Source organism: Talpa occidentalis, unplaced genomic scaffold (genome assembly GCF_014898055.3).
Source record: "Talpa occidentalis isolate TD23 unplaced genomic scaffold, MPIMG_talOcc4v2.1 talOcc4.3, whole genome shotgun sequence".
Taxonomy (NCBI): domain Eukaryota; kingdom Metazoa; phylum Chordata; class Mammalia; order Eulipotyphla; family Talpidae; genus Talpa; species Talpa occidentalis.
The window spans coordinates 26634905-26659192 of NW_023603184.1; the positions used below are offsets into that span (position 1 = coordinate 26634905).

At 48.4% G+C, this 24288-nt stretch overlaps 2 protein-coding genes across 4 annotated transcripts in view; one reads left to right on the top strand and one right to left on the bottom strand.

Annotated features, from left to right (window-relative positions):
• The window catches only part of SBF2 (SET binding factor 2), a 388242-nt gene extending 381888 nt beyond the window's left edge, over window positions 1-6354 (bottom strand). For 2 of the 3 annotated variants that reach the window (XM_037522653.2, XM_037522656.2), the window contains exon 1: window positions 6150-6354. In XM_037522653.2, coding sequence (XP_037378550.1) covers window positions 6150-6204 — 55 coding nt within the window. In that variant the 5' untranslated portion in view covers window positions 6205-6354. The remainder of the gene's footprint in view (window positions 1-6149) is intronic. The other variant, XM_054699369.1, reaches the window with a different exon arrangement.
• Window positions 6355-18243: 11889 nt separating this feature from the next.
• Window positions 18244-20497, top strand: ADM (adrenomedullin). The gene is made up of 4 exons (XM_037521685.2): window positions 18244-18376; window positions 18795-18913; window positions 19055-19204; window positions 19415-20497. The coding sequence occupies exons 2-4, from the start codon at window positions 18816-18818 to the stop codon at window positions 19731-19733; spliced, it is 567 nt and encodes a 188-aa protein (XP_037377582.1). The 5' UTR covers window positions 18244-18376; window positions 18795-18815; the 3' UTR covers window positions 19734-20497.
• The last annotated feature ends 3791 nt before the right edge of the window (window positions 20498-24288 follow it).

Consider the following 24288-nt stretch of genomic DNA (forward strand, 5'->3'; position numbering starts at 1 on the left):
GGTGGGACCCTTGCCGGGCGGCCAGGATCAAACCAGCGCCGCAGAGGCTGCAGACAGCTTCAAAGCACTGCGCTCAACCACCTGTGCCACCAGGGGAAGTCCCAAAATATCTAATCTTAAGGGATTAATTGGCAGAATTATATGTATGTCAAATTATATATTAAAATGATAAAACACTTTAGCCAATAAAAATTAGTGCTACATATATATTTAGAATATGGAAAGATGCCAAAAACATACAGTTAAGTTTAAAAACACAAACTGCATAAATGAACAGATACTATGAACTTCTCTGTAAGAAGTAAAATTAAAATGACTCTCCACTGTCTCTGGTGAATCCTCTCACCTCCCACACCTCTGGCCTACACCCCAGTTATTCTGTGCATAAATAAAAATAAATCTTTAAAAATAATCTTTCAGTTTCCCTGCTGTGGGATGGGGAGTAGTCCATTATAGCTCTGAAGTGAGGTAGCATTTGTCAGAGCCCAAGTAAACCACAAAAGGAGCTGAAGTGGGAGGAATAACCAAATGTATTCAGTCAGAACCCAAATACTACAAGGAGGTTGTCAACACAAAGGGGCAACATGACATGAAGTACAGAGTTAGAAGGACATCTTTGGATGGAAGCAGGCCAATGAAGGGTGTGAGAGCATAAGTGTGGTGAGAAGAATATCCATAAAGAGTGCAAAAGCTGCCAGGGAGTGTCAGCCAGATCAGGTCCAAGAGGGTGCCCCTAAATTGGGGCATCCTGGTATGTAACTCCTGACAGGGTGCAGAAGGGGAAGGGTGGGGGGGGGTGGAATGGCGATACAGGACAGAACCAGAATGAAGAATTTAAGAATTCTATCCAGCAAAGTCATCCAGGAGTGAAGGAAGAGCATGAGAGATTGGTTAAATACAAGGAGAACGAACAAATAAGTAAATACATTAAGGGTAACGGAAGCAAGATTTCTCAGTGTCAAAGAAGAAATACAAACTATGAAAAGTGAAAAAAACTAAAATGAACTCTGGAGTGTTGGACTAAATACAGAGGTTAATTAGGGTGGATTCCGTTTTCAATATATAAACAATAAAGGGGTAGGTGGTGAGGCGTGTACATATATATATATATATATTCCCCAGTTCCATCCACTAAAAGAACTTAGAAAAGGTACAAACCCATGTTTGGTATCCTGAGGCTCAACTGCAACAAGGGTGTATGAAAGCTTCCTGCCGGGTAAATGGAAGTTATCAGGCTTTTTCCTCCCTCCTGCCATTAGCATCTATGATTGGCACCTGTAGTCTTGCATGCGTGCCTGATGGTGGACACCTGGAGTATGGTGTGGGCATGATGCATAAGTGGGCACACCTGAGACTGAGGCTATAAGGGAAGCGCCAGACTTCAAAAACATCTACAAGACCACCAGCCACATCTGCGAGAGGAAGAGACCACTAGATAATGCCAGAGAACCCAAAGAGAAAGAGTAAAGATTCGCTGGGAACTGGGAGGCCTGCCAGTCTCCTAACACCCCAGCCTTCCTGCCTTGCCAGCCTGAGGGCTTGCCCCACAACAACTGGTGTAGAAATATTAAGGCCTGAAAAAGCCACTGAGGATTCCAGGACTCTCCTTGGCCCCTCTGCCCTAATCGATAGAGAACCTGCCCTGTGCCTGCTTGCACTATACTTCCCCACACAAACAAGCAATTCTTAAGACACCAGAAGGATGTCCTTCTAATATCCAAGAATTCAACTCAATTCTGACACTATCGACACACAGCATCAGTTTCCACAGGTTAAGGGCTTAGTCTCCTCTACTTCAGAAGCCAGCCAGAAGTCCATGCTGCCACCTATAGTGTCACCTGGCTACAGACTAGAGGTTCCCATTCATTCACACTTCAAGTGTGCACAAGCCTAGATTATTACACGTGCTTCTGACCAACTATCTACAAATCAGAAGTACCCAGGACACCATCGTCGGGTTCAATTAATTTGCTAGAATGGCACAGAACTCAGGAAACCCATTTATTCAATTATGTCACTGATTTATTAAAAGGATATAGAACTCAGGAAGCCAGATGGAAGAGATGCACAGGATAAGGTATGGGGAAAAGGCTAAGAGCTTCCATACCCTCTCCAGTTCATCACTCTACCCAAATCTCCATATGCTCACCAAACCTAAAGTCCTCTGAAGCTCCCTCCTTAGTCTTTTTTTTTAAGATTTATTTATACAAGAACTGGGGTACAGTCAGAGGCGCGGGAGGGTGAGAGAATTCACCAGAGACAGACGGGAGCAGAGCAGGCAGACGGACTTAAGACACTTGTAGGGTAAGGTAAAAAGTATCAGGCTTTTCTGCTCTCTCGTCATCAGGAAGGATGACGGATCCTTGCGGTCCTGAATGCATGCCTGATGGCATAGGTAGGGTGTGGGCATAGGTAGATGGGATTCACCTGGGCTAAGACTGTGCTTTTAAGGGCAGCGTCACGGGGACGCCAGGAGAAGCTGAAAGAGAAGCCAAGAGAAGCAGCAGCATAAGCCAAGGGAGGGAGAGAGAGAAGGCCGTAGAGCCCAGATAGAGTGAAGACTTGCTGGGGGCTGGGAGGCACCCTTGCCTGCTGTGTACCTGGTAAACCCCAATAAAAGCCTGCAAAAAGCCACTGAAGGCTCTTACTCCTCCTTTACCCGGTCTGCTGGATCATAGAAAACCTGCTCCATGGCCATTCCTGACACACTGCTGAGAGGAGCAGCGGGTGAGGCAGGAGAGGTCTCCTGCGCCATGTGGAATTCTCCCTGGCAGGCCAGGAATCAAACCCACGCTGCAGAGGCTGCAGACAGTTTCACAGCGTTGTGCTCAACCCACTGCGCCCCTCTTCGGTATTTATTTATTTATTTTTTGGTGGGACCCTCACTGGGGGCTGCGCCACTAGGGGAGGCCCCCCTCTTTGGTCTTTATGGAGGCTTTACTACATAAGCATAATTAACTCATTGACCACTGGTTACTGATTCATGCTCCAGAGCCTCTCACCCCTCCCAGAGGTCTGCGGGTAGAGATGGAAGTTCTAATCCTCCATTCCTGCAGTAGTTTCCCCACTACCACCACTAGCCCCCATCCACAGGTGCTTTTCAAAAGTTATCTTCATTAACATAACAAGAAACGCCTCTAATACTCTCAAAAACTAGGAAATTGCCTGCAATGTTTTTGGGGAAGTGTGAACCAGAAACTGGATGAAGACCAAATAATGTCACCTAACCAAAATATGTATTAATTACCAAAATATGTATTTCTCATAAATCACAATACTGCAAACACAATAGCAATAAACACAATAGCACTGGCTCTGAGATATTAGCTTCTAAATGTTATTCCCCACTAAAAGAATCCAAGGATCCCTAAAGATTGGATCCCAGGACTAAAGGAAAGTACAAGCCCAGAACATCTTTTAGCACCAAAATGTAAAGGCATGTTCAAAAACGATGCTAGTACAGAAACCAGCCTGAACAGTTCTCACTTGCCAAATGAGGAACAATTTGAACAACGAAATAAACAGTAACAGAATATAATCCACTTAAAAAAACAAAACACCATGAATCCATATAGCTAGAAAATGGAATACATTAAAAGTTTGGTGAAGAACAAGATATTTACATAGTTTCAAAGTACTGACAAAACTATTACTATTAAATATTAACTTTATGTAAAGAACCTCATAGACATTACTCATCAAGTAACCAAAGTGAAGACTTTATGTCTTCACTTCATATCAAGTAACCAAAGTAAAGACCTATAATGGGACAAATTGAAATTGTGCACCACCTGATAAGATGCAACAAGCATCATATTTATGATATTCCTACCCTAATCTATACATATCTAACCTTAAAAAACAGACAATACCACAGTAAGGGGCATACCACAAAATAACTAAACCAATCTGACATCTAGATGGAATATGTGTCAGTGATAATTTCCTGATTTTGATGATTATATTTTTGAGAGATTATATGTAGGTGAATATCTTTGCAGAAAACACACACTAAGGGACCACCCTGGTGGCATAGGGGTTAAAGACACAGTGTTAGCAAGCTATGGTCAGCCACTGTGGCACTAAGTTCCATCCCAGCCAGCCAGGGAGCAACCCACATAGCGCAGCAGACCTCTCCTGTCTCACCCGCTGCTCCCCTCAGCAGTGTATTTCAGTAGATCTGCCTGTTCTGCTCCCCACTCTCTCTGGTGAGTCCTCTCACCTCTGATCTATTCCCCAGTTCTTGCATGCATGAAATAAATAAGTCTTTAAAAAAAAAAAAAAAGGAATTGCACACCAAAATACTTCCCAGTAACACGGCATCAGGTAAGCCGCTTTCTCTCATGGTGAGGGCTGAGGTGGAATAGTTCTTTGTACCATACTTTTTTTTTAAAAGATTTATTTATTTATTTATACAAGTACTGGGTACAGTCAGAAGCGCAGGAGGGTGAGAGAATTCACCAGAGCGGGGAGCAGAGCAGGCAGAAGGACCAAAGTACACTGCTGAGGAAAGCAGCGGGCGGCGGGAGAGGTCTGCGCGCCATGTGGGACCCTCACCTGGTGGTCAGGGATAGAACAGGTGCTGCAGAGGCTGCAGGCAGCTTCCGCAACCCAGCGCTCAACGGCTGCGCCACCAGGGAGGCCCTCTTTGTACCATACTTACAAGTTTTCTGCAAGCTTGTCATTGCTTCAAAAAAAAATTTAAGTGGGAAAATCAACGTGGCAGAAAATGAAATGTTAAAAACTGGCTTTTTTCAGGCAGCTGTGCCTGTGACTATGCAAGTGACTACACAGGTGTGCCTGTGACTATGCAAGTGTTTCTTTTCACAACTCTTTCCCCTTTGCAAAGCAGCAGGGACAGCTCTCCCGCCCACCCGACTATACAGGTGCCTCTCTTTTACTCCTTTTCCTAATAAACCTGTCCTTTTAAAATGTTAAAAAAAAAAAAACTGGATTTTTCATACCATTAATCTTGGTTGGAAAGACACAACAGACTGCAAAAATTACTAGGAAAAATAAATAAAATTTAGGAGCCAGAAGATATTTTAAACACAGCCCAACTCCTTCGCTAATAGTTGACCTCAAAAAACCATTAGTAGATTAGACAATAAAAGGTTCCCGCTAAAAGAAGTTACTGGAAGAGGAATAGTGAAAGGAGAAGTCAACTAAGAGTGGGTAGAACAATAACGGTATTCTCACGCTACGAATGGCTGTCACATCAGCAAAACACAATCTCAGCATCTCTCTGCAAAGTGAAGGGGCTGTCTAGCGGATACCTCAAATTCCTTGCAAATGGACCACCAGAATTACCCTGAAATAGACGTGCTTCACAGCTCACGCTTAGCCCTGCAGCAACACAAAGGAATACAACTACAGAATCAAAAGTTCCTGTACCCTGAATGCTCTCAAACTGCGCGAGTCCCTCCATTACATGAAAACGCAATGCATTTTCCAAATAGCTCCTTACGGAGAAAGTGTGGTCAAGAATGTAACAAAGTGCCTATTAAAGTGAAACGGGATCACTTCCACGGGTCTGCCGGACGTCCTTCCCCAGGAGATGAGCATTCAGACGTGCTCAGAAATGGTCACAATTACCCCGAGCAGAACAGACAGCACTTCCCAGGAGCGAGTAAAGGAGCAGCCCAGCCCTCCCCTCCCCTCCCCTCTCTTCCCCTCCCCTCGAGTCCCACGGGGTGAGGACCAGAAAGGCCACCAGCCCCGCAGGGGGAGGCAGCCCGGGCCTCCCAGCACTTCCTCCGGGAGAGGCCAGCCCCCTGCGTCCCTCGTTACTCCCTCAGGACGCCGGGCACAAGCGTATCCCCAGGAGCGCAGCACAGTCGGCTCCCGCGCTCCCCACCCGCCGTCGGGGCGCGCCCGGGCCCGGCCAGCGCCCGGGTCGCGGCGCCCCGACCGCCCCCAGCTGGCCCCGCGGGGCGGCCCCGGCGGACGCGGCCTCCGCCCCTCCCCCGCCGGCGCCCCACGCCCACCGCGAGGCTCGGCCGGGCCCGCGGAGGCCGGACGCCGACCGGCCGCCCCGCCGCGGCCTTCCCCGCCTCCCGCCGGGACGCCCGGCCCCGCGGAGCCCACTGGACGGCGGCCGGGGGGCGGGGGCGGCGGGCCTGGGGGCGGCGCCCGCCCCACGCCCTTACCTGGCTTCTCGTGGTCGTAGCCGACCACGATGAAGTAGTCGGCGAGCCGGGCCATGGCCGCCGCCGCCGCGCCCGGGAAGCGGGTGCCCCTCGCCGCCCTCGCCGCCGCCGCCCGCCGGGCCCAGGCGGGCTCAGCATTTTCCCCGCAGCGGCAGTCGCGGCGGCAGCGGCGCTTCAGCCATGTTTGACAACCGAGGCGCGCTCTGCGCCTGCGCGGCGGCGAGCGCCGCTCCTCCCCCGCCCCCACCCGCGCCCTCCGGCCGCGGAGCCGCGCGTCGAGCCCACCCCGCCCTCCGCGGGGGCCGGGCCGGCCGTGCGCGCGGGTGGGCGACCCGCCGCTGCCGTCCGCGCGCTGCCGCCGCCCGCGCTCGCGGGGCTGGGGTTCGAGGCCCGGCTCGCGCTTCTTGGCCCACCTGCACCGTCCCCTGCCCTGTTTTTGCTAATGTAGGGGGTCCCTCCGCCTCTGGCCTTGGTGGGTCTGGGAAGAAGAAATGGGTGGTCGGTGGAGGGGTCGCTTGCAAAGTTTGCTGCTTCCCCTGCCCTTCCCCACCCCCCGCCCCAACCACCCATAGGAGATTCTCCCGCCCTCGGCTGGAAGCATGGAATTTGCACCGCTAGGGCTTTTGCTGCACGTTTCCTGTTTATGTTGTGCGGATGGGAATTTTAAGAACATGCCACCAAACAGGCGGGGGAGGGAGAGGCTTTTGCGCAAAGCTCGGAGGCGCCTCCAGCTTCAGAGCTGGGTGGGTTTCCCCCGGAGCGCCAGGGAGGGCAGAATTCCACCAAAGAATGCGGCATCCCCGGGATCCTCCTGAAAGTCCAACAGTTGGAGAAAGGAGGCTTGTCTCTCCCCAGGGAGCCCCTCCCACCTAGGCTTTCTCCCGCTGCTGCGGCCTTAAGGCTCCATCTTCCCTGTTCAAGCACACAAGAAATGAAGTAGTGGGTCTCATCCTTTTTTTTTTTTTTTTTTTTTTTTTTTTTTTTTTTTTGCTGCTCTTATCAATCATTTCCAATTTGGTGAGACACGCAGGTCAGCTTGCTTTGTCATTTGTTAGGATCTCACGAAGTCTTAGTAGCAGGAAAACAAAAATTTGACTTTCAGCTTTGATTTTGGTTTGCAAATGTGCTTTGCAAATTTATTTATAAGAAATCTTAGCAAAGCGTCGAGTAGGTGCTTAACAAATTCTTAAAGGCCCTCCAAATAACCGCAGGAAGCTATAATGGCTTGGCACTTGGAGTCGAAGTTCAGAGAGTTGGTGTCTCAGCCCCTGAAAGTTAACGCTAATTGATCGCCTCGATCACTTGCCAGACTTTCTTAATATGCTGATTGAGAAGGTTGGGCTGCACTTAAACTCTACAAGGTAATTTGCAAAGTGCTTTTACTCGAGCTGAAACAGTGTATTTGCAGGAGTGGAGGGAAAGCAGATTGATCTTGAAAATAATTAAACAAACAGCTTTAAACAAAAACAATGTAACAATGTAAACGTTTCAGTCACACCTGATGCAAGAAATCTCTCTGTAACTTCACTGACAGGGTATCATCCACCTTGATCACTTTCAGTGAAGAGTAATCCTACTACCTTGGAGACATGCATCCCATTATTCAACATCCTGTTATTAGAAATATCTTCCTTACCATGTCAGAGTTGTCCTATAACTTCCCCTGATTTTGCTTTCTAAAACTGTTGTAGAGCAACCCCGATACAAAACCCGGTGCCTGACTGTGGGTCCTCACCCGCGTGCTTAAAAGGACTTATCATTGCTCTACTGCAGGCACACGCAAAAGGTTAATAAAAGGTTTATTTACAAGGGAAGGGGAAATGAGGAAATGTACAGCTCAGGGAGAAAAGTGGGAGACAAAGTTTTAAATAAGTCCTACCCGATCCACCGATCAGGAATCCCAAATGGTGCTCTGAGAGCTGGCTGCAAGCCAGGAGCTGAGAAGCCAGGAGGGAGCAACAGCAAGCCCCCCAAGGCCCACGCGTTTGGTTTTTATACCCAACCTGGCTGCTTAACTCCACCCTCAGGTCCCAGCCACCTTCCCTTTGGTGGTGATGGGATTTGTCTTTCCCAATGTCTTGATGGCTCTGGTCTGGACTGGGAGTGGAGTCCACAAAGCCTGTATGGGATTAGCTCAGGACATCATTTCTCCCTAACAAAACTACCCAGAAAAAATAAAATCCTTGATAGCCATGCAGATTTTTAAGCTGTCATTCATTGTTCCTTTTCCATTTTACTTTTTTTTTTTGATTAAGGTGAAATTCACATATAAATTTAACCATTTTAAAATGTACAATTCAGTGGTATTTAGTGTATTCATAATGTTGTACAACTACCATCTCTATCTAATTTAATATTTTTATCATCCAAAAGAAAACCCCACATCCTTTAATCAGTAACTCCCATATCCCAAATTTTTGTCTCTATCAATTAATCTATTACGGATATTTGCTACAAAGGCAATCATATAGTAGGTGATTTCTTGTGTTTGTGTTCTTTCATTTAGTTGACTGTTTTCAAGATTCACCTGCATTGCAGCACATATTGATACTCCCTTTTATGTGACTGAATAATATTCTCTTGTAGGCATATACCATATGAAATACAATTTATTTTTCTTTTGTTTCCTGTTTTGGTGTCATATTGATGGAGGACAAGAATAGAAAGACTGGAAAGGAGGTGCCTTAAGACCAGAACCTGACTCACAAGGAGGTGGGGGTAGAGGGAAATAACATGACCCTTAACCTTGCTGTAGAGGTCATGACCCTTAGGCACCAGTGCCTTATCACAAGGCATAAGACCCAAGCAGGATCAGACTGCTATAGGGAGCAGAGCACAGACATGAGGATAAAGATATGGAGATTGGGTCCACCCTGAAATCTCTGGTCCCTTCCTGGTTTTGCCTAGTTATCCAAAATCAGCAACAAACAGGTCACTCCACGGAGGAGTGAGCCCCTCCCAACAGAAGAGGACTATATCAGTGCAGTTTCTGCACAGGCTCGGGGCAGCAATCCCACTGCCCACCTGTGACTATGCAGGTGCCTCTTTTCACCAACTCTCTCCCTCTGCAGGGCAGCAGCCTTTCTGCCTGCCCATGATCTGTCAAGGCCGCCCACCTGCAACCAAGCAGGCCTCTCAGAAAACCTGTCCCTTCTGGGGCAGCTCTTCCTGCCTGCTTGTGTCTATACAAGTGTCTTTTACTGTTTTATCCCTTCCCTAATAAATCTACCCTTTAAATATAACTCACACCTCTGTCTTGTGGAGAAATTCGCCTGGGAAATCCGCTGCGTGCCACTGAGAGGGGAGCTCTGGTGAAACCTTTCCCAGAGTGAACCCAAGGACCCCGCACTAACTCCAAAAATCTCATCAATATCTGAGAATCCATTATCAAATGCAAGGCCAATCTATCATATAGATATGTAATCTATCATATAGATTTACTCCTGTGTTTTCTTCTAAGAGTTTTGTTGTTTTAGCTCTTGTATTTAGGTTATTAATCCATTTTCACTTAGCTTTTGTATAGGGCATGAGATTTTTTTTTTAATGTCTTGGTTTTTATTTCATCCACAAGTGTTAGTTTAAATTATTTTCACTTGTTTTAAATCAAAGTTTAGCTGTTTTCAAGGCTAAAACCAAATGCTGTGTGCTTTTAGGCATATTCCCTTGTTAGGTCATAGGTAGGGTGCCAATCCATTTACAAATGGGATTTTGACATATCTCAGATTTATATATAAAGGCACAAAGTATTTATGTATATACATGAACATATATAGCATGCATTGGAGCTGTGTTTTGCTTCTCACCAAACAACTGCCAGTCTACTAAAACTGATAAACCCTAACAAGGCAGCCTGATTACTAAGGTTGGCTGAAGTCCAGACCATCTCCTGAGATAACCACCATCACCTTTCACCAAAGAGTGAGGGAATGAAGCAAACCCAGATTTGTTTTCCTGAAGGCTGGCAGGAGCGGGAAGAGAGGAACACTATGCAATGCAAAGATGATATGCACACAACAGATGCTTTTCTTTATGCTTTGGAAGACAGAAAGGAGCCAATTAATTGTAAGAATTATCAGCCTTTTGCTCCTACAGTTGACTGTCACTGAGTGAGTGGTTAATCTGCACAGTCATTTCATTACAAGTGCTTCCTGTGGTTAGCCACTACAGTTCAAACAAGCAGTTTGAAAGTTAGATTTGGGCCTCCCCACAGCAAGTTGAGCGCAGAGCTGTGAAGCTGTCCGCAGCCTCTACAGCATGGGATCAATTCCCGACTGGTCAGGGAGATAACAACATGGCATAGCAGACCTCTCCCGCCTCGCCCGCTGCCCCCCATGTTACAGGGCAGGGAGAAGGGCACCCTAGACCCTGCAAACCTGCCTGCTTTAAATAGGTTCTGCCATCCGCCACATCAACACAAAACATATGAGATTTTCATGAAAAAGAACTTCAATACAATTAGTAAACAACACAGTAAAGGCAAAGAATATAGTTTCTAAATGAAGCACCCAAAGTTACCCATCCCCTCGTGGGTAAAAGTCCACCCAAGTGGGATTGGCCCAGAGCAAGGCCCCAAAGCCTGCCACAAGTCTAAACCATCTGCCAGTGGGGACCCACAGAAAAGGATCAGAAACGACCAGACAAGTCTGGAAGGAAAAGAGCAAAATCAAAATCAAGACAAAAACCGTCATTGTCACCTCCCCACGGGTCTCTCACCCACATTTATATCACCCAGTCCACGACCAAAAGGCAAGTGTAGTTTCTTCACGTGTCTCTCGGCGCCATGTGCCTCCTCCAGGGCTCCTTCTGGCTCTCCATCCTGCTTCCTTTCTTCGTCTCTCTCCTCTGCAGCTATTTCTCTTCCTGCTCAGTTCCACCCTCCTTTTGGGTGGGGCAGGAACCTCCCCCTTTCCTGGGGACCACCCTGTTACACCCTCAGCAGTGTATTTCGGTCCTCTGTCTCTGGTGAATCCTCTCACCCTCCTGCACCTCTGGCCTGTACCCCAGTTCTTGTATAAATAAATAAATCTTAAAAAAAAAAAAAAAGTTAGACTTGACCAACTCTCTACACGCAGGGCTTGGGCATCTTCAAAAAGTTTCCACCAGGGCCTCCCTGGTGGCACAAGGGGTTAAGACACAACCTATGAAGCTAACTGCAGCCACTGCAGCACGAGTTCAATCCCTGGCCAGGGAGCTACCCACATGGCGCAGCAGACCTCTCCTGACTTGCCTGCTGCTCCCCTCAGCAGTGTATTTCAGTCAATCTGCCTGTTCTGCTCCACACTCTGTCTCTGGTGAATCCTCTCACCCTCTCCTCGTACCTTTGGCCTGTATCCCAGTTCTTGTATGCATAAATATATCTTTAAAAAAAAAATGTTTCTACCAACAAGTGCCAAAGGAGACTATGGGTTCTAGTAGAAAATTCCCTGTCCATTGCTACATTTCAAACCCCTCAGTTGCCTAAGGAAGAAAGTTATTATTAGTTACCCCTGACAATTGTCTCACTGTCAGTCTCACACTCACCTCTCAGTCCTATTGATTCTACTTCCCAAATACATCCACTTCTCTCCACTTACACTACCACTCCGTGAGTCTGAGCCACTAGTACTTGACTACTACAATGGCTCCCTAACTGGTTTCCTTGCTTTGTTGGTGCTTCCAGACTGTTCATATAGGGAAAACTTAAGGACAGAAGTGGACTATGAAACCTGCCTTCAAATTGAATCTGTATGGCAAACACACTGGGTAGACCTTGGGTATATATGTTTGGGATGTGGGAAGGAGAGTTCAGGTAGCTCTTGGAAATTATCCTACAGTTGCTTTCACATTTGTGATTATTTAAGGAACCCCTGACATTAGCAGCTACTGTATCAAGAAGCACTATAAAGAGTTTGCTGTGAACTCTGTGTTTACTTGGTGAGTAGGACTGGCTACATAATTTGTGCAGCCCAGGTAAAATGAAATTGTAGGACTCTGTTCAAAAATTATTAAGAATTTCGAAAGGGCCTCCCTCGTGGCCCAAGAGGTTAAGCACAGCACTGTGAAGCTATCTGCAGCCTCTGCAGCACCATGTTTGATCCCCAGCCAGGGAGCTACCCACAGGGCACAGCAGACCTCTCCTGTCTTGCCCCATGTTCCCCTCAGCAGTGTATGTCAGTCAATCTGCCTGTTCTGTTCCCCACTCTGTCTCTGGTGAATCTTCTCACCCACCCCACACCTCTGGCCTGTATCCCAGTTCTTGTATGCATAAATAAATAAATCTTTAAAAAAAAAAATGTCATGAGGAGAATTTCCTGGTGGCCTTGCGGTTAAGTCTCAGCACTATTTTACCTCTGTGGCGTTAGTTCAATCCCCAGCCAGGGAGCTAACCCACAGCAGACTGCTCCTGTCTTGCCCCATGTTCCCCTTAGCAGTGTACTTCAGTAAAATCCTCCTGTTCTGCTACCCACTCTATCTCTGATGAATCCCCCCTACCAACACCCCAGTTCTTCAATGCAAAAATTAAATTTTAAAAAAGAGGATGTCAAGATGATCTTTTAAATAAATGTATATTATATCATGTCTCTCCCGTCTTCACATCTGTCGACAACTTCCATATCACCATGAATAAATTGCAAAATCTTAAGTGTCCCAAAGAGTCCTAGTTACTCTAACTCTAAGGACCTCTTTAATCCTATTTCATGCCACTCCTCTCCCTCACACAAGTACATTCCAATCACTCTGGCCTTCTTTCATTTCCTCTAATGTTCTGTTCTTTCGCATCTCTAAGCCTCTATACATGCTTTTTCCTGCATTTGGAACATTAGGTCTTCCTCGTCTTGCTTTTCCTTCAGAACACTTACCACAGTGTAATCATGTATTTATTTCTATGATGATTTGTTTATGCTGGGCTACCCACCATGCTGTAAGTTCATTGGGTACAAGAACCATGTTTGCATCAGTGATTACTGTATGCCCAGCACTTAGCACAGTGCTAGGCACATAATACATGCTCAGTAAATTTTTGTTTAAGGAATAAATGAACTTTCAAATTATGCAGATCAATAAATAAGAATTGCCTCATTCCATTGGTTCTAATCCTATAATACAGGATCTCCACATGGAAGCAGGTTGCATGATGATTTTTCTCATTGACACCAAATGGTCTAATCAAACCTTTCATAATAAACTTAGGAATGCCATTCATTATGTCATCACTACCAAATTTCTCTTGAGGTCATTTCACCTTGCTCTGTTACAGTTGTTAGTAAAACAAGCTTTTGTGTGTTTGGTATCATCTCTGCCCTATAGAAATTTACATTAAGTTTCTGGCTTTATCAGGGACTGCTTGCTTCTCTCCATCTATTTATGAAGCAAAAGAAAAACAGCTTTTATTTATGCTGATACTCTGGAAAACATTAAGCACTAAAGAGAGAGATTAACTGCCCTTCCGACCTCCACCACTCCAAGACAGAAATTAACACTATGGAAACAACATGTCTTATTCTATGTTAACGTCACAAACCTATTGAAATTGTATGCCTGTTTTTATACTTGAATTGGATTATGTACAAGGATGTGTTTTTGGGAAAGTTTCTATATTTTATTAGCTTTCCAGAGAAGGCAGAGATCTAAAAAAACAAAAAAGAAAGGAAAAAAAAAACAAACCTTGAGCTTTGCATCCTGCTTTGCTTCTCCCTGTGAGTGACCAAGTCCACAAGCTGATGTCTTCTTTCTCTAAGCCACATTTTGCCATGACTCCAGGATGCTTCTTGAACCTATTTTCAGATGAATTTTGTAAACAAGCCCCCAATTTAGCAGAGGCATTTTGAATCATATAAATAATAAATGCATTATAAAATTTCCTGTTAGAAAAAAGAGGCACCTGAGATAATTATGCAATGCATGTAGCTACTCACTGTTATACTTTGTTTCTCCCACCATGCCCCCCTATCATCCATTGTTCTCCCTTGTCTCTTTCCCTCTTAACCTCAGAGCCCTCATGGTGTTTATGGATGTCCACTAGTTTTTGAGTATTTTAACATTGCTAAATTATCTGATATGTGAATATCCAATATTTATTTTTATTGTTCTGACTTTGCTGACTTTTATTTATTCTTACTCATAGAATTCCTATTTTGTATTGTTTTGCATTACTTTTCGGCAAGACCTTAGAATGGTCACAGTCTTTAGGGACTGTCCACAATATTAACTGCAAAATTACCACCATAATTTTTTAATTTTAATGTTATTATTTTTTAAGATTTCTTTATTTATGCATACAAGAACTGAGGTACAGGCCGGAGGTATGAGGGGGTGAGAGGATTCACCAGAGACAGAGTGGGGAGCAAAACAGGCAGACTGACTGAAATACACTGCTGAGGGGAGCAGAAGGCAAGACAGGAGAGGTCAAAGACAAACTCATGCAATTTGCAGGAACAGGGATGGAGCTGGAAGGGATCATGCTTAGCGAGATAAGCCAGAAAGAAAAAGAAAAATACCGGATGGTCTCACTCATAGCAGGAATTTACAAAACCTAAATAAGGTACCAGGAAAAAGAATAACTATAAGAAAGAAAAAATCAAAATCAACAAACAACTATAAACCAGAGACACACTATGGGGGGGGGGTCAGGGAAAAGAGGGATTGGGGCCAAAATAAGGGGGGTGCAATTGTATGGAGAATATAAAAATAAAAAAAAATTATTCCGAACCAAGTAATTTTTTCCTAATAATAAAAAACACAGGAAAACATAAAAAAAAGACAGGCGAGGTCAGCTGTGCCATGTGGGTCACTTCCTGGCCAGCTGGGGATCGAACTTGTGCTGCAGAGGCTGTGGCTATCTTCACAGGGCTGTGCTTAACCCCTTGCGCCAACAGGGAGGCCCCACCACCATAATTTTTTTTAATTCCAAACATTACTAAGAATAACACTTGGATTTAGCAAGTAAAAATAATTCAATTGGAATGTGAAGAAGAAATTGAAAAATCATATACCAAGCGTTTACCATATTTGTATGTCTGTTTATGGTATTAAGATACAAATATTTATTACTGTGCATTGAAAGTTTATTTACAAGTTGACTCTAAAAATTCCTGGGCAAAAAAAATGTGGCTCTTTATTGACCAGGAGTTGTTTTTTTTTTTTTTCCTTTCTCTTTTCTTGCTACTGAGACTTTTAAGATGTTTCTTCCTCCACTTCCTTCCTTCCTTGTACTCAGTGAGACTCTATAATCACTGCAACTTGGAGGGATGAAACTACGCGGTAGCAAATTGCCAGAAGCAGAACTCCCGCTGTGACGTTTCCTTTTACATCCGAAGCATTCCAGCTAACGATGATAAAGTAAGCAAACTCGAGGTTCCATGAGGAAAAAAATAGATGCCAAGATTTGGCTAATTTTATCTTTTTTCAATTTATACTCCAAGACAATTTGGGGAACACTCTGACCCCCATCGCCCAGGCAAACAGGCACCCCCTCCTTTATTCACTCACACTTTCGAAGATACACGTGTTCCAGCAAAATCCCAAGATGTCAATCCAGCACTTAAAGTATGGGCAGGGTTCTTAAGCGTCAGATCAGTTTCTTACGTGCGGGAACTAGAGGCACACCTGGGTTGGTAAGAAACATGCCAAGGTTTTCAGGTTGGAATTCCTGGCATCGGGCTATGCCGCTGGCGCAGACACTGCAGCTGGATGGAGCAGAGCCCAGGTCTCCACTACTGGGTTTGCTTAGCTTGTTGAGGCCACTCGCAGGTCACAGCGAGGTTTGCCCCAAGAGCACACTTCCGGATCCTGCAGCCAGAACCAGACATCAGTAACCCCCAACCCTTCCAACCCCTAAATTAGGGCCTTTCCTAATGGGCACAGAAAGGAGGTAGAGTACAGCCGCAGTCCTCTGCAGAAAGAACCCTCCAGGGCTGGTGGCAACTGGAAGGATCCGGTCCAGACCACGGGACATTCCCTGGCTGTGGACCGGCGCCCAGCTGTCCTTGGTCTCCCCAGCTATTGGGAAATGAAAGTAAAACCTGTCTAGGCACAGACCCAGCTGGAAGCTGGCAACAAGTAGATCGCATCCTCAGACAATGACTGACAGCCTGTACTGGACAGGGTCAACGCCAAGAGCCTGACACGCAGGGATCAATTGAAAGGAAGAGATGGGAAATGGGTGATGAACAAGAGAAAAACAAAATAGTTAGGCTGGGGGAGGTATCTGCCTCCTGAAATGCGGACACCCTAGCCACTTGACCGGGTGTGTTGTGGTCAGTCAAGCGAACAGAACCCAGCAGTATGCTGCGCTGCACTCCTCTGACCCCCGGCGTCCTGAGCTCTTTCCAGAGCAGAGCCTGGATTCTGACCCCCTGCCCTCAGCTGGAAACTCAGGTCCGCTGGGGTGATTCCTCTGGGGAAGTGTCCTCAGAATAGATAACTGCAGCAAGGCCATTCCTTCCTTTCCCAGGTGCAATGTCCATGGTTCAGTCCTCACAGTTGGAAAAGGCATCTGAGCAAGTGGCGAGCGGCCCAAATCAGGCAAGGTCTCCCACTCAGCCCCTTGCCCCCTGAGTGCTGGGTCTCAGGACCAATATGGCAGCGCAGGCAGGAAGCTTAGAGATCTGCTGAGGGCACTTTATAGACTGGGAAACTAGAGGAGGGACTCAACTTGTCCAGGTGCACACAGTGAATTACCACTGGGTGAGGACTATTAGCTACACCACACAGCGCCAGGAGTCCCACACCCTCGCCACTCAGTCTAGACCCGGGGCTTCAAGATCTGGGACTGGGCTAGTGAGGGATAAGAACACCAGATACCCCTGTCCCCCCCCATGGAAGAAGTAGGGAATCCCTCAGACTCAGTTCCCTCCCCAGTTTGGCCACCAGAAGGGAGGTATGAAAGTGAAGATAAGAAACAGTGATGGAAGAGCACAATGGGTGACAAACATGCTTGAGGTGAGTCATCATGAAGACGCATAAATGCATAAATCCTTGGGCAGGGGCTAGGACTCTCCTCTACCCCTTTGACAAGATGATGATGACTGCGTTCTAGAAAATTCCCTGCCAGGTACGGGTTGGACATTCTTGTATGTGGGGGGCCTAGTTAGGACTCTATGGCTTTCTGCCTTTGGTGTCATGTTGGGCAAATACTTGCCTTCTCTGAATTTCGTTACCTTTCCCACCTAACTTAAGGGTAGGTGTGAGGATCAAAGGAGACCAGGATGTGGCTGTGCTTTGTAAATTGTAGAGCGATTAACATACACGAAGCATTAGTGTGCTCCCTGGCAGTAAATCCTCACGTTTACAATGGGTGAGTGAAGGCTCCAAGGGCTGCCAGGCAAACTCTCAGGTTGTAACCTTATAAGGCATAATTGGATTACAAGGGGTTGGGGGTGGAGGACTAGTATCTTTCGACCTAATTTTGGTTATTCCCTTATTTCCAAATAGGTGAGAACATTCTGAAATTTCAGATACCCAGCCCCCCTTCCAAATCCCAATTCTCAAATCAGTGTTTCGAGTCTTGTCCCTATTGCGAAATCTTACTAGCCTATCCCAAAACTCCGGAGTCACGGTCGCTCTGGGATGGGGGTGGGGGCTATCGAGTCCCCCTGGTCTCAGGGGTGCCCTGTACCCTGAGGGTCCTGAGGGTCCTGGGGGCCTGGGGTTCGGGGTCGCGGCCAGGTCAGGCGCCCAGCCGGCAGGGGGCGCTGTCCACCCAAGGCTGCAACTCCGGAGGTCAGGGGTTCAGGCCATTGGGGTGGTACCTCCTATCCAGCGCCGGCTCTTGCAGTTCCAAGCCAGGAGGCCGGGGCTGCATAGATCCTAGGTAAGGACCCCAAGGGGTTCTACCGGCCCTACTTCGCCTGGTCTACGGTCTGGAAGCAATGCCCAGAGTCAGGGCTATGGCATTTCCAGCAGCAATCTCCTAGAACTCATGCTCGAGCCAACCCGGCAGGAAGGACCCCCATCCCAAACCCCACCCTCCCACAGACCAGAGAAGCACGCGCCCCGGGCGCAGGAACGCGCGCGCCCGAGGCAAGAAAGGGAGGGCGCCGGGGCAGCACAGGCCCCGCCCCTGCGCGCTATAAAAGCGGAGGAGCCACAGCCTGCCAGTCAGTGGTTTCTTGGTGACACTAGGCAGACCAGCTCGAGCCTTGCCACCTCTGGTTCCCCACCGCAGCTTGGACGTTGGGGTTTTACCACTGCCAGAGCGACGTCTTGGACCTTCTCCTCCCAGACTTGACAGAGCCGCCCCCCAGCAGGTGGGCGTCGCAGGCGGGTCGGGTTAAAGAGGGGGGCCTGGCCCAGGCCGGAGCCTGGGGGCGCTGGGTGAGGGGTACGACCCACCTTGTCGGCGGGCCCCCTGCAGGGTGGGCCCCACATGCTGAGCCCAGCTCGTGCATATAACCGGAATTCCAGAGACCCAGTGCACTCTGCTCCGTCAGCCAAATTCCCGGAGTTGATCAGGGAACCTCTGAGCCTGGCGCTGGGCAGCGAGCGGCCTCCCCAGCGGGGCCCGTCCCCCCTTGGGCGGGTGCAGATGCGGCTGGCGCCTCTCTGCGCCGGGGGGAGATGGGTGTCTGCGCCTGGCAGAGCGCGGGGTAAGCCCGCCCCCCCGGGGCCCCTCCCGGGGTGCTGCAGGCCGGGGTGCTCACGCTCGACCGTGCTCTCCTTCCTCAGGGTCTGCGCATCGCCACGGAGATGAAGCTGGTTCCGTTCGCCCTGATGTACCTGGGCTCGCTGGCCTTCCTGGGCGCGGACGCCGCACGGCTCGACGTGGCGTCGGAGTTTCGAAAGAAGTGAGTGGCGGGTTGCGCCTTCCCGGGTCTAGAGGACAAGGGAAACTGGCCGCTGGTGCCAAGAGAGTTAGAAGTGAACCCCAGCAGGATGGGCCGGCGCGTCGCCTGGACGCCTGCGAGCATTCTGTTTGTGTTTTCCAGATGGAACAAGTGGGCTCTAAGTCGTGGGAAGCGGGAACTCCGAGCGCCCAGCAGCTACCCCGCCGGGCTCCCTGATGTGAAAGCCGGGCCTGCCCAGACTCTCATTCGGCCCCAGGACGTGAAAGGAGCCTCCGGAGGCGCCCAGGACAGGTAACCACAGCCGGCGTCGCGGCGGGGTGGGCGGGGAGCGCGCCCCTTCTCCAGCACTCCGGCCCTCGGTGTTGTCAGGGTTGAATGGCGATTCAGACGACGGTAGCAGTTTCCAGCCCCTTTTGGCCCTCGAACGGCTCCCTTTCCTGGCGGCGAGGGCCAAAGTCCTGCTCGGTGGGGGTCTCATGTTGCCTCTCCTGCCCTCTCCAGCAGTCCCGACGCCGCCCGCATTCGAGTCAAGCGCTACCGCCAGAGTATGAACAACTTCCAGGGCCTGCGGAGCTTTGGCTGTCGCTTCGGGACGTGCACGGTGCAGAAGCTGGCGCACCAGATATATCAGTTCACAGACAAGGACAAGGATGGCGTGGCCCCCAGGAGCAAGATCAGCCCCCAGGGCTATGGGCGCCGGCGCCGGCGCTCGCTGCCCGAGGCGGGCCGGGGCCGGACTCTGCTGTCCCGGGAGCCACCGGCGCGCGGGCCGCGGGCCTCCGGGGCGCATCAAGTGCTCTCCACCTTCTTTAGCATTTAGGCGTCCGTGCCAGCTGCGAACAGCCGCGCAAGCATCCAGTTGGCGCCTCCCTGGGCCGAGGGATTCCATGAGCCGAGCTCCCAGTCCAAAAGGACCGGGCTGGGACAGCCCTTGCAGAGACCCGGAGGCACCGTCCGGCGGCTAGCCTGGGCTTTGCGGGGCCCCTCCTCCTCCGAGACCGCGTTCCCTCCGTCCTAATCGGGCCCAGATGCCGCCCGGGTGGCAGAGGAATCCGAGGGAGTGTCCGCCAGGCTCACAGAGAAGAGAAACTGAGAATTAAATGTGGAGACCTCCAGGACAGGGGTCTGAGCCGCTGCCGTGCCCGTCCACAAACTGAATTTTCACGGAGTGTCACCCCCCGGGGTGCAAGCCTCACTATTACTTGAACTTTCCAAAACCTATAGAGGAAAAGTGCAATGCGTGTTGTATATTCAGAGGTAACTATCAATATTTAAGTTTGTTGCTGTCGAGATTTTTTTTGTAACTTCAAATATAGAGATATTTTTGTACTATATATATTATATTAAGGGCATTTTAAAGAAATTGTATTGTTCCCCTTTATTTTAATATGTGAATGTCTCGTCGAGGTGTAACGTCGTGCTGCGTGTTGTGTGTGAGTGTGCGTGAGCTTGATTACCTCTTGTGGAAAAAAGGAAACACCGTGTCTCTGTATAATCTATTTACATAAAAATGGGTGATCTGCGAAACAGCAAAACAATAAACTGTCTCAATGCTGATTCATTTTCCGGCTCACGCGTCTTGGAAGGGGGGGGGCGCCCCGGTGCCGGGGCGCCAGGGAAGCTGGGGGTGCCGCAGGCAGGCATGGGAAGGTGGGACAGCTGCGAGGGTGCTTGCTGATTCCTCTCCGCACTGCTTGCGCAGTCACGAGCCCTACTCTCCTTGTGGGGTGCGCGAGGCGCGTGTCCTAGGAGCCCGCCAAGGCTTCGCGGAGACGCCCGAGGTCACGGCCTCGCGTGGCAGCCGGGTCGGGCGGGGTAGGGTGAGCCCCAGTGGGGAGCGAGCCTGGATTCTCGGGGTTGCGCAAGAGTCCCAGACTTCAGGAGTTGGCTCAAGGCACCCTGCGCAAAAACGCGCCTCGGAGAGGCACCTTGGGGTGGCCTCCAAGGTCCTCAAACTGAAGCGTGTCCCAGGGCTGCGGCGCTATTCAAGTCAGAAGCTACGCCAGCAAAACCTTGGGACCCCTTGGGGAGACCGCCTGCGGGGCCAGCACCCACCCCCGGGCTGGGCTCTCCCGAAGGCACAGAGAAGCGAGGGCGCATCCGCGAGGCTGCGGCGCCCCCTGCCGGCCACTTCGGACCGCCCCAGCGCCGTCAGGCAGTACGTGCGGTTTAATAAGTCCTCCTACGTGGGAGCCGGCACACAGCCTTAATGAAAGAGGAAAGAAAAAAACAGTTTGCAGATGCCAGCCGGGGCCGCCCCCCCACCCCAGACCTGCACGGCGGCTCCCAGTTCTGGGGCTGTGACTCAGCGCCCACACGCTGTGCAGCGCGCAGCTGCTGGCCGGAGGCGGCGGGACGGACGTGCTGCCGGAACCGTGCGCCTCTGACGGCCTGAGACCTTCATTGTTCCCCTCCCCTAGCCCCTCTCCTCTTCCTTCCTCCTTCCCAAGCTTTTAAAATATTTTCTCCACTTCTCTCCAGTTTTCCTTTCTCTTCCTTCCTTCCTCCTTGCTTTCTTTATACTTTATCGCCTTAGGAGGTTGACCCCAGTTCCCGTGATGGAAGCTTGTGTCTTAGCCCCATTTGGTGAAGAAGGGCAGAGAACTTGGGAACAATTAGAACAGAAAGGGGCGGGTGCGAGGGACACCCTGATTTTGAGTTCTCTGCAATATCCTGTTTCATCGAAGGTCACTTAAAAACACTGAAAATGCCAGTGGTTATAAGTGATCTTAGAAACCTTCTTGGTGAAGTAAGTCTGAGGATGATTTTGGAGAATGGAAATGTTTCTAGGGCAACCTGACTTCTCCTGGGTCTTTTGCCTAAATGGCTTAATAAAAATTCTGAGGGCCTAGTTGCTTCCAGAAGATGCCTGCATATACTGCATACACTGAAATAAATTGATCCTAGGCCTGGGGTCCAGGGAAAACCTCCTTCTGAAGCTGTTTCAGTTTATTTTTTATTTTTTAAAAAGATTTTATTATGCATGCAAGAACTGGGGTATAGGTCAGAGGTGTGGGGGGTGAGAGGCTTCACCAGAGACAGAATGGGGATCAGAACAGGCGTATGGACTGATATACACACTGAGGGGAGCAGCGGGTGAGTCAGAAGAGGTCTGCTGTGGCATGTGGGTACCTCCCTGGCTGGGGATTGAACTTGTGCTGCAGTGATGGCGCACAGCTTCATCGGTTGCCTCTTAACCCCTTGCGCCACCAAGGAGGCCCTGAAGCTGTTTCGGTTGAGAAAAAAATAGGCTCTAGTTCATGGGATTTCCTTAAGACCAGACAAGACCTCAGTTTTAAGCACCTGACTCTTGTCCTATTTCATCTTAATTTTCCAAGTTTCATCAGAACTGAGGTGGTAACTAATGCAGCAACAGATGGTCCTTGTCCTTAAGCAACTTTTAGTAAATATATACTTAAAGAGAGTTCTGTGCAAGGTACTGGAAAAAGGTACAGGGTATGTATGAATGAGTAACTAAAAATTCCAATGAAATGGGATTTCTGTGCCAGTGATGGTTCTGGGTGGTCTGAAGGGGCTACAGAAACCGCAGAGGGTAGAGAATACTCCAGCATCGCAGACAGTGGTTGGCAATTAAATAAACACTTACCCTTTTCCTTGAGCCAAGGTTTGTCCCATAGCCACAGAAATATCCAGCCAAACCTCACCCTGGCAGAGCTTTACCCAGCAGACAAATCTGCCAAGGGCAGGTTGGGCACTAGCTTAAGGTTGTTCCGAACAGGGATCAGCCTTCTAGCTTTCTGCATGGGGAGACTTATGACTCCTCTCAGGGAATCCAAGACCAGTGAAGGAGACAGATCAACTCTGAGATGAAAGAGGCAGCTGCTCAGCTGGAGTTCTTCCCAGCTGAAAATCCTGTGATCGACGACATGTCTGAGGAGACCAAGACCTTCCTAATACTGGTCTGGATTGATTGAAGGTCACTATCAAACCCTGGGGACCTTCTCTGTGAGCCATTCAATCTACCTCTTGGATTCTTTTCACAAGGTGTTGAAGTCTGTCAGGATAAGCCTTCTGATGGCTGCAACACATCGTTTATCAACAGTGATGAGTCATTTTGTGAGCTGATTCGACCTGTTTGCAGCTAAAGAGTTGTCACAATTTTTATCTTTAGCTACTGTTGTAATCAAACACAGGGCACCAGGCGATTTCTTGAAAAGCTAACACCTTCACTAAACAGCTAAGGGTGGAAGGGAGTGATGGAGCGTTATGGAAACAGATTCTTTTTTTAGCAACTGTTTTGTATCAGACATTCTCCTACCCACTTTATACACCTTATCTCATTTAATTCCTTACAGCAGCCTTGTGAAGTAGGTGTTATTATCTCTGTTGATAAAGAAACCGAACCTCAGAGACATAAATTAACTTAACCAAGGTCACACAGTGAGTAAAAAGTGCTGGAGCCTGGATTTGCACCCAAGTGCTAAAGGCTATTTTGATGTTATGAAGACACAGAGGGTAAAGCAGGATAATTTTAACTTTTGGATTCTCAAGCCAGATGTCCTCAAATATCCTCTACTACAGGAATGGCTAGGGTAGGTGATTTACACCTGTGGTTCCGAAACGTTTACATGAGGCTGGTAGGACTAGGAAGGAGAATTCCTTCAGCAGAATGCTCAGTGAGTACATACTAAATAAATGAAGTGAGTTTTGAAATTATGGTTTGAAGCAGAAATTACACTTCAGGAAGAGTCTCTCTCCACTTCCACCCCCAGCTAAGCCACTGACCTCATTGGTTTGTGTTGTCAAATATAGTTAGAATATACACTGAAGGCATCAAGAGCTGACTTCCAAAGGAAAGGTCTTTTGAGCTATTCCTGACCAAACACAGTCCCACACTGTTCTGGAGTCGCCTGGAAGAACACCTGTGTCTACAAAGCTGCAAATACAGCTTCCACCCTTGAGGTGGAACCTTTTGTCTTTGGCAACTACCGCCCAAGGCAGCTTTTCAAAGGGTGTTGTAAGCTGAATTTGAGAGAGGTATGAATGCTGCCTCTTCTTTCCCTGGCCAGGAAGGAGAGGGCCTTGTTATCCTGGGTCCACAGAGGTTCTGCCAAAGACTGATTGGAGGCTTGGTCTTCATTTGCATGAGAAGAAGGATGAGGCTTGTTTCAGAGCTATTTTGGAACTTTCTGGAAAAAAATAAAATGACTGTGACCACACAAGCAGTTGAATTTATTAGGTTATTGCACATTTATCCAGCTGCAAGAAAGTAGCTCTGAGATTAAGATGAATTTTTGAGATATAAAAAATTATTTTACTCATTAAACAATACTTATTCAGTGTAGCAAAAAAGATTTACCTTTCATACCACTCCCAGAGATAACCACTACTAACATTTCAGTATTACTAAAAAA

Excerpts from the sequence above, each read along its gene's own strand:
- ADM (XM_037521685.2), top strand. The coding sequence starts at position 18,816 with ATGAAGCTGGTTCCGTTCGCCCTGATGTACCTGGGCTCGCTGGCCTTC. Across the intron at positions 18,914-19,054 it reads GCGTCGGAGTTTCGAAAGAA|ATGGAACAAGTGGGCTCTAA; the intron begins GTGAGTGGCGGG and ends TGTGTTTTCCAG. Across the intron at positions 19,205-19,414 it reads TCCGGAGGCGCCCAGGACAG|CAGTCCCGACGCCGCCCGCA; the intron begins GTAACCACAGCC and ends TGCCCTCTCCAG.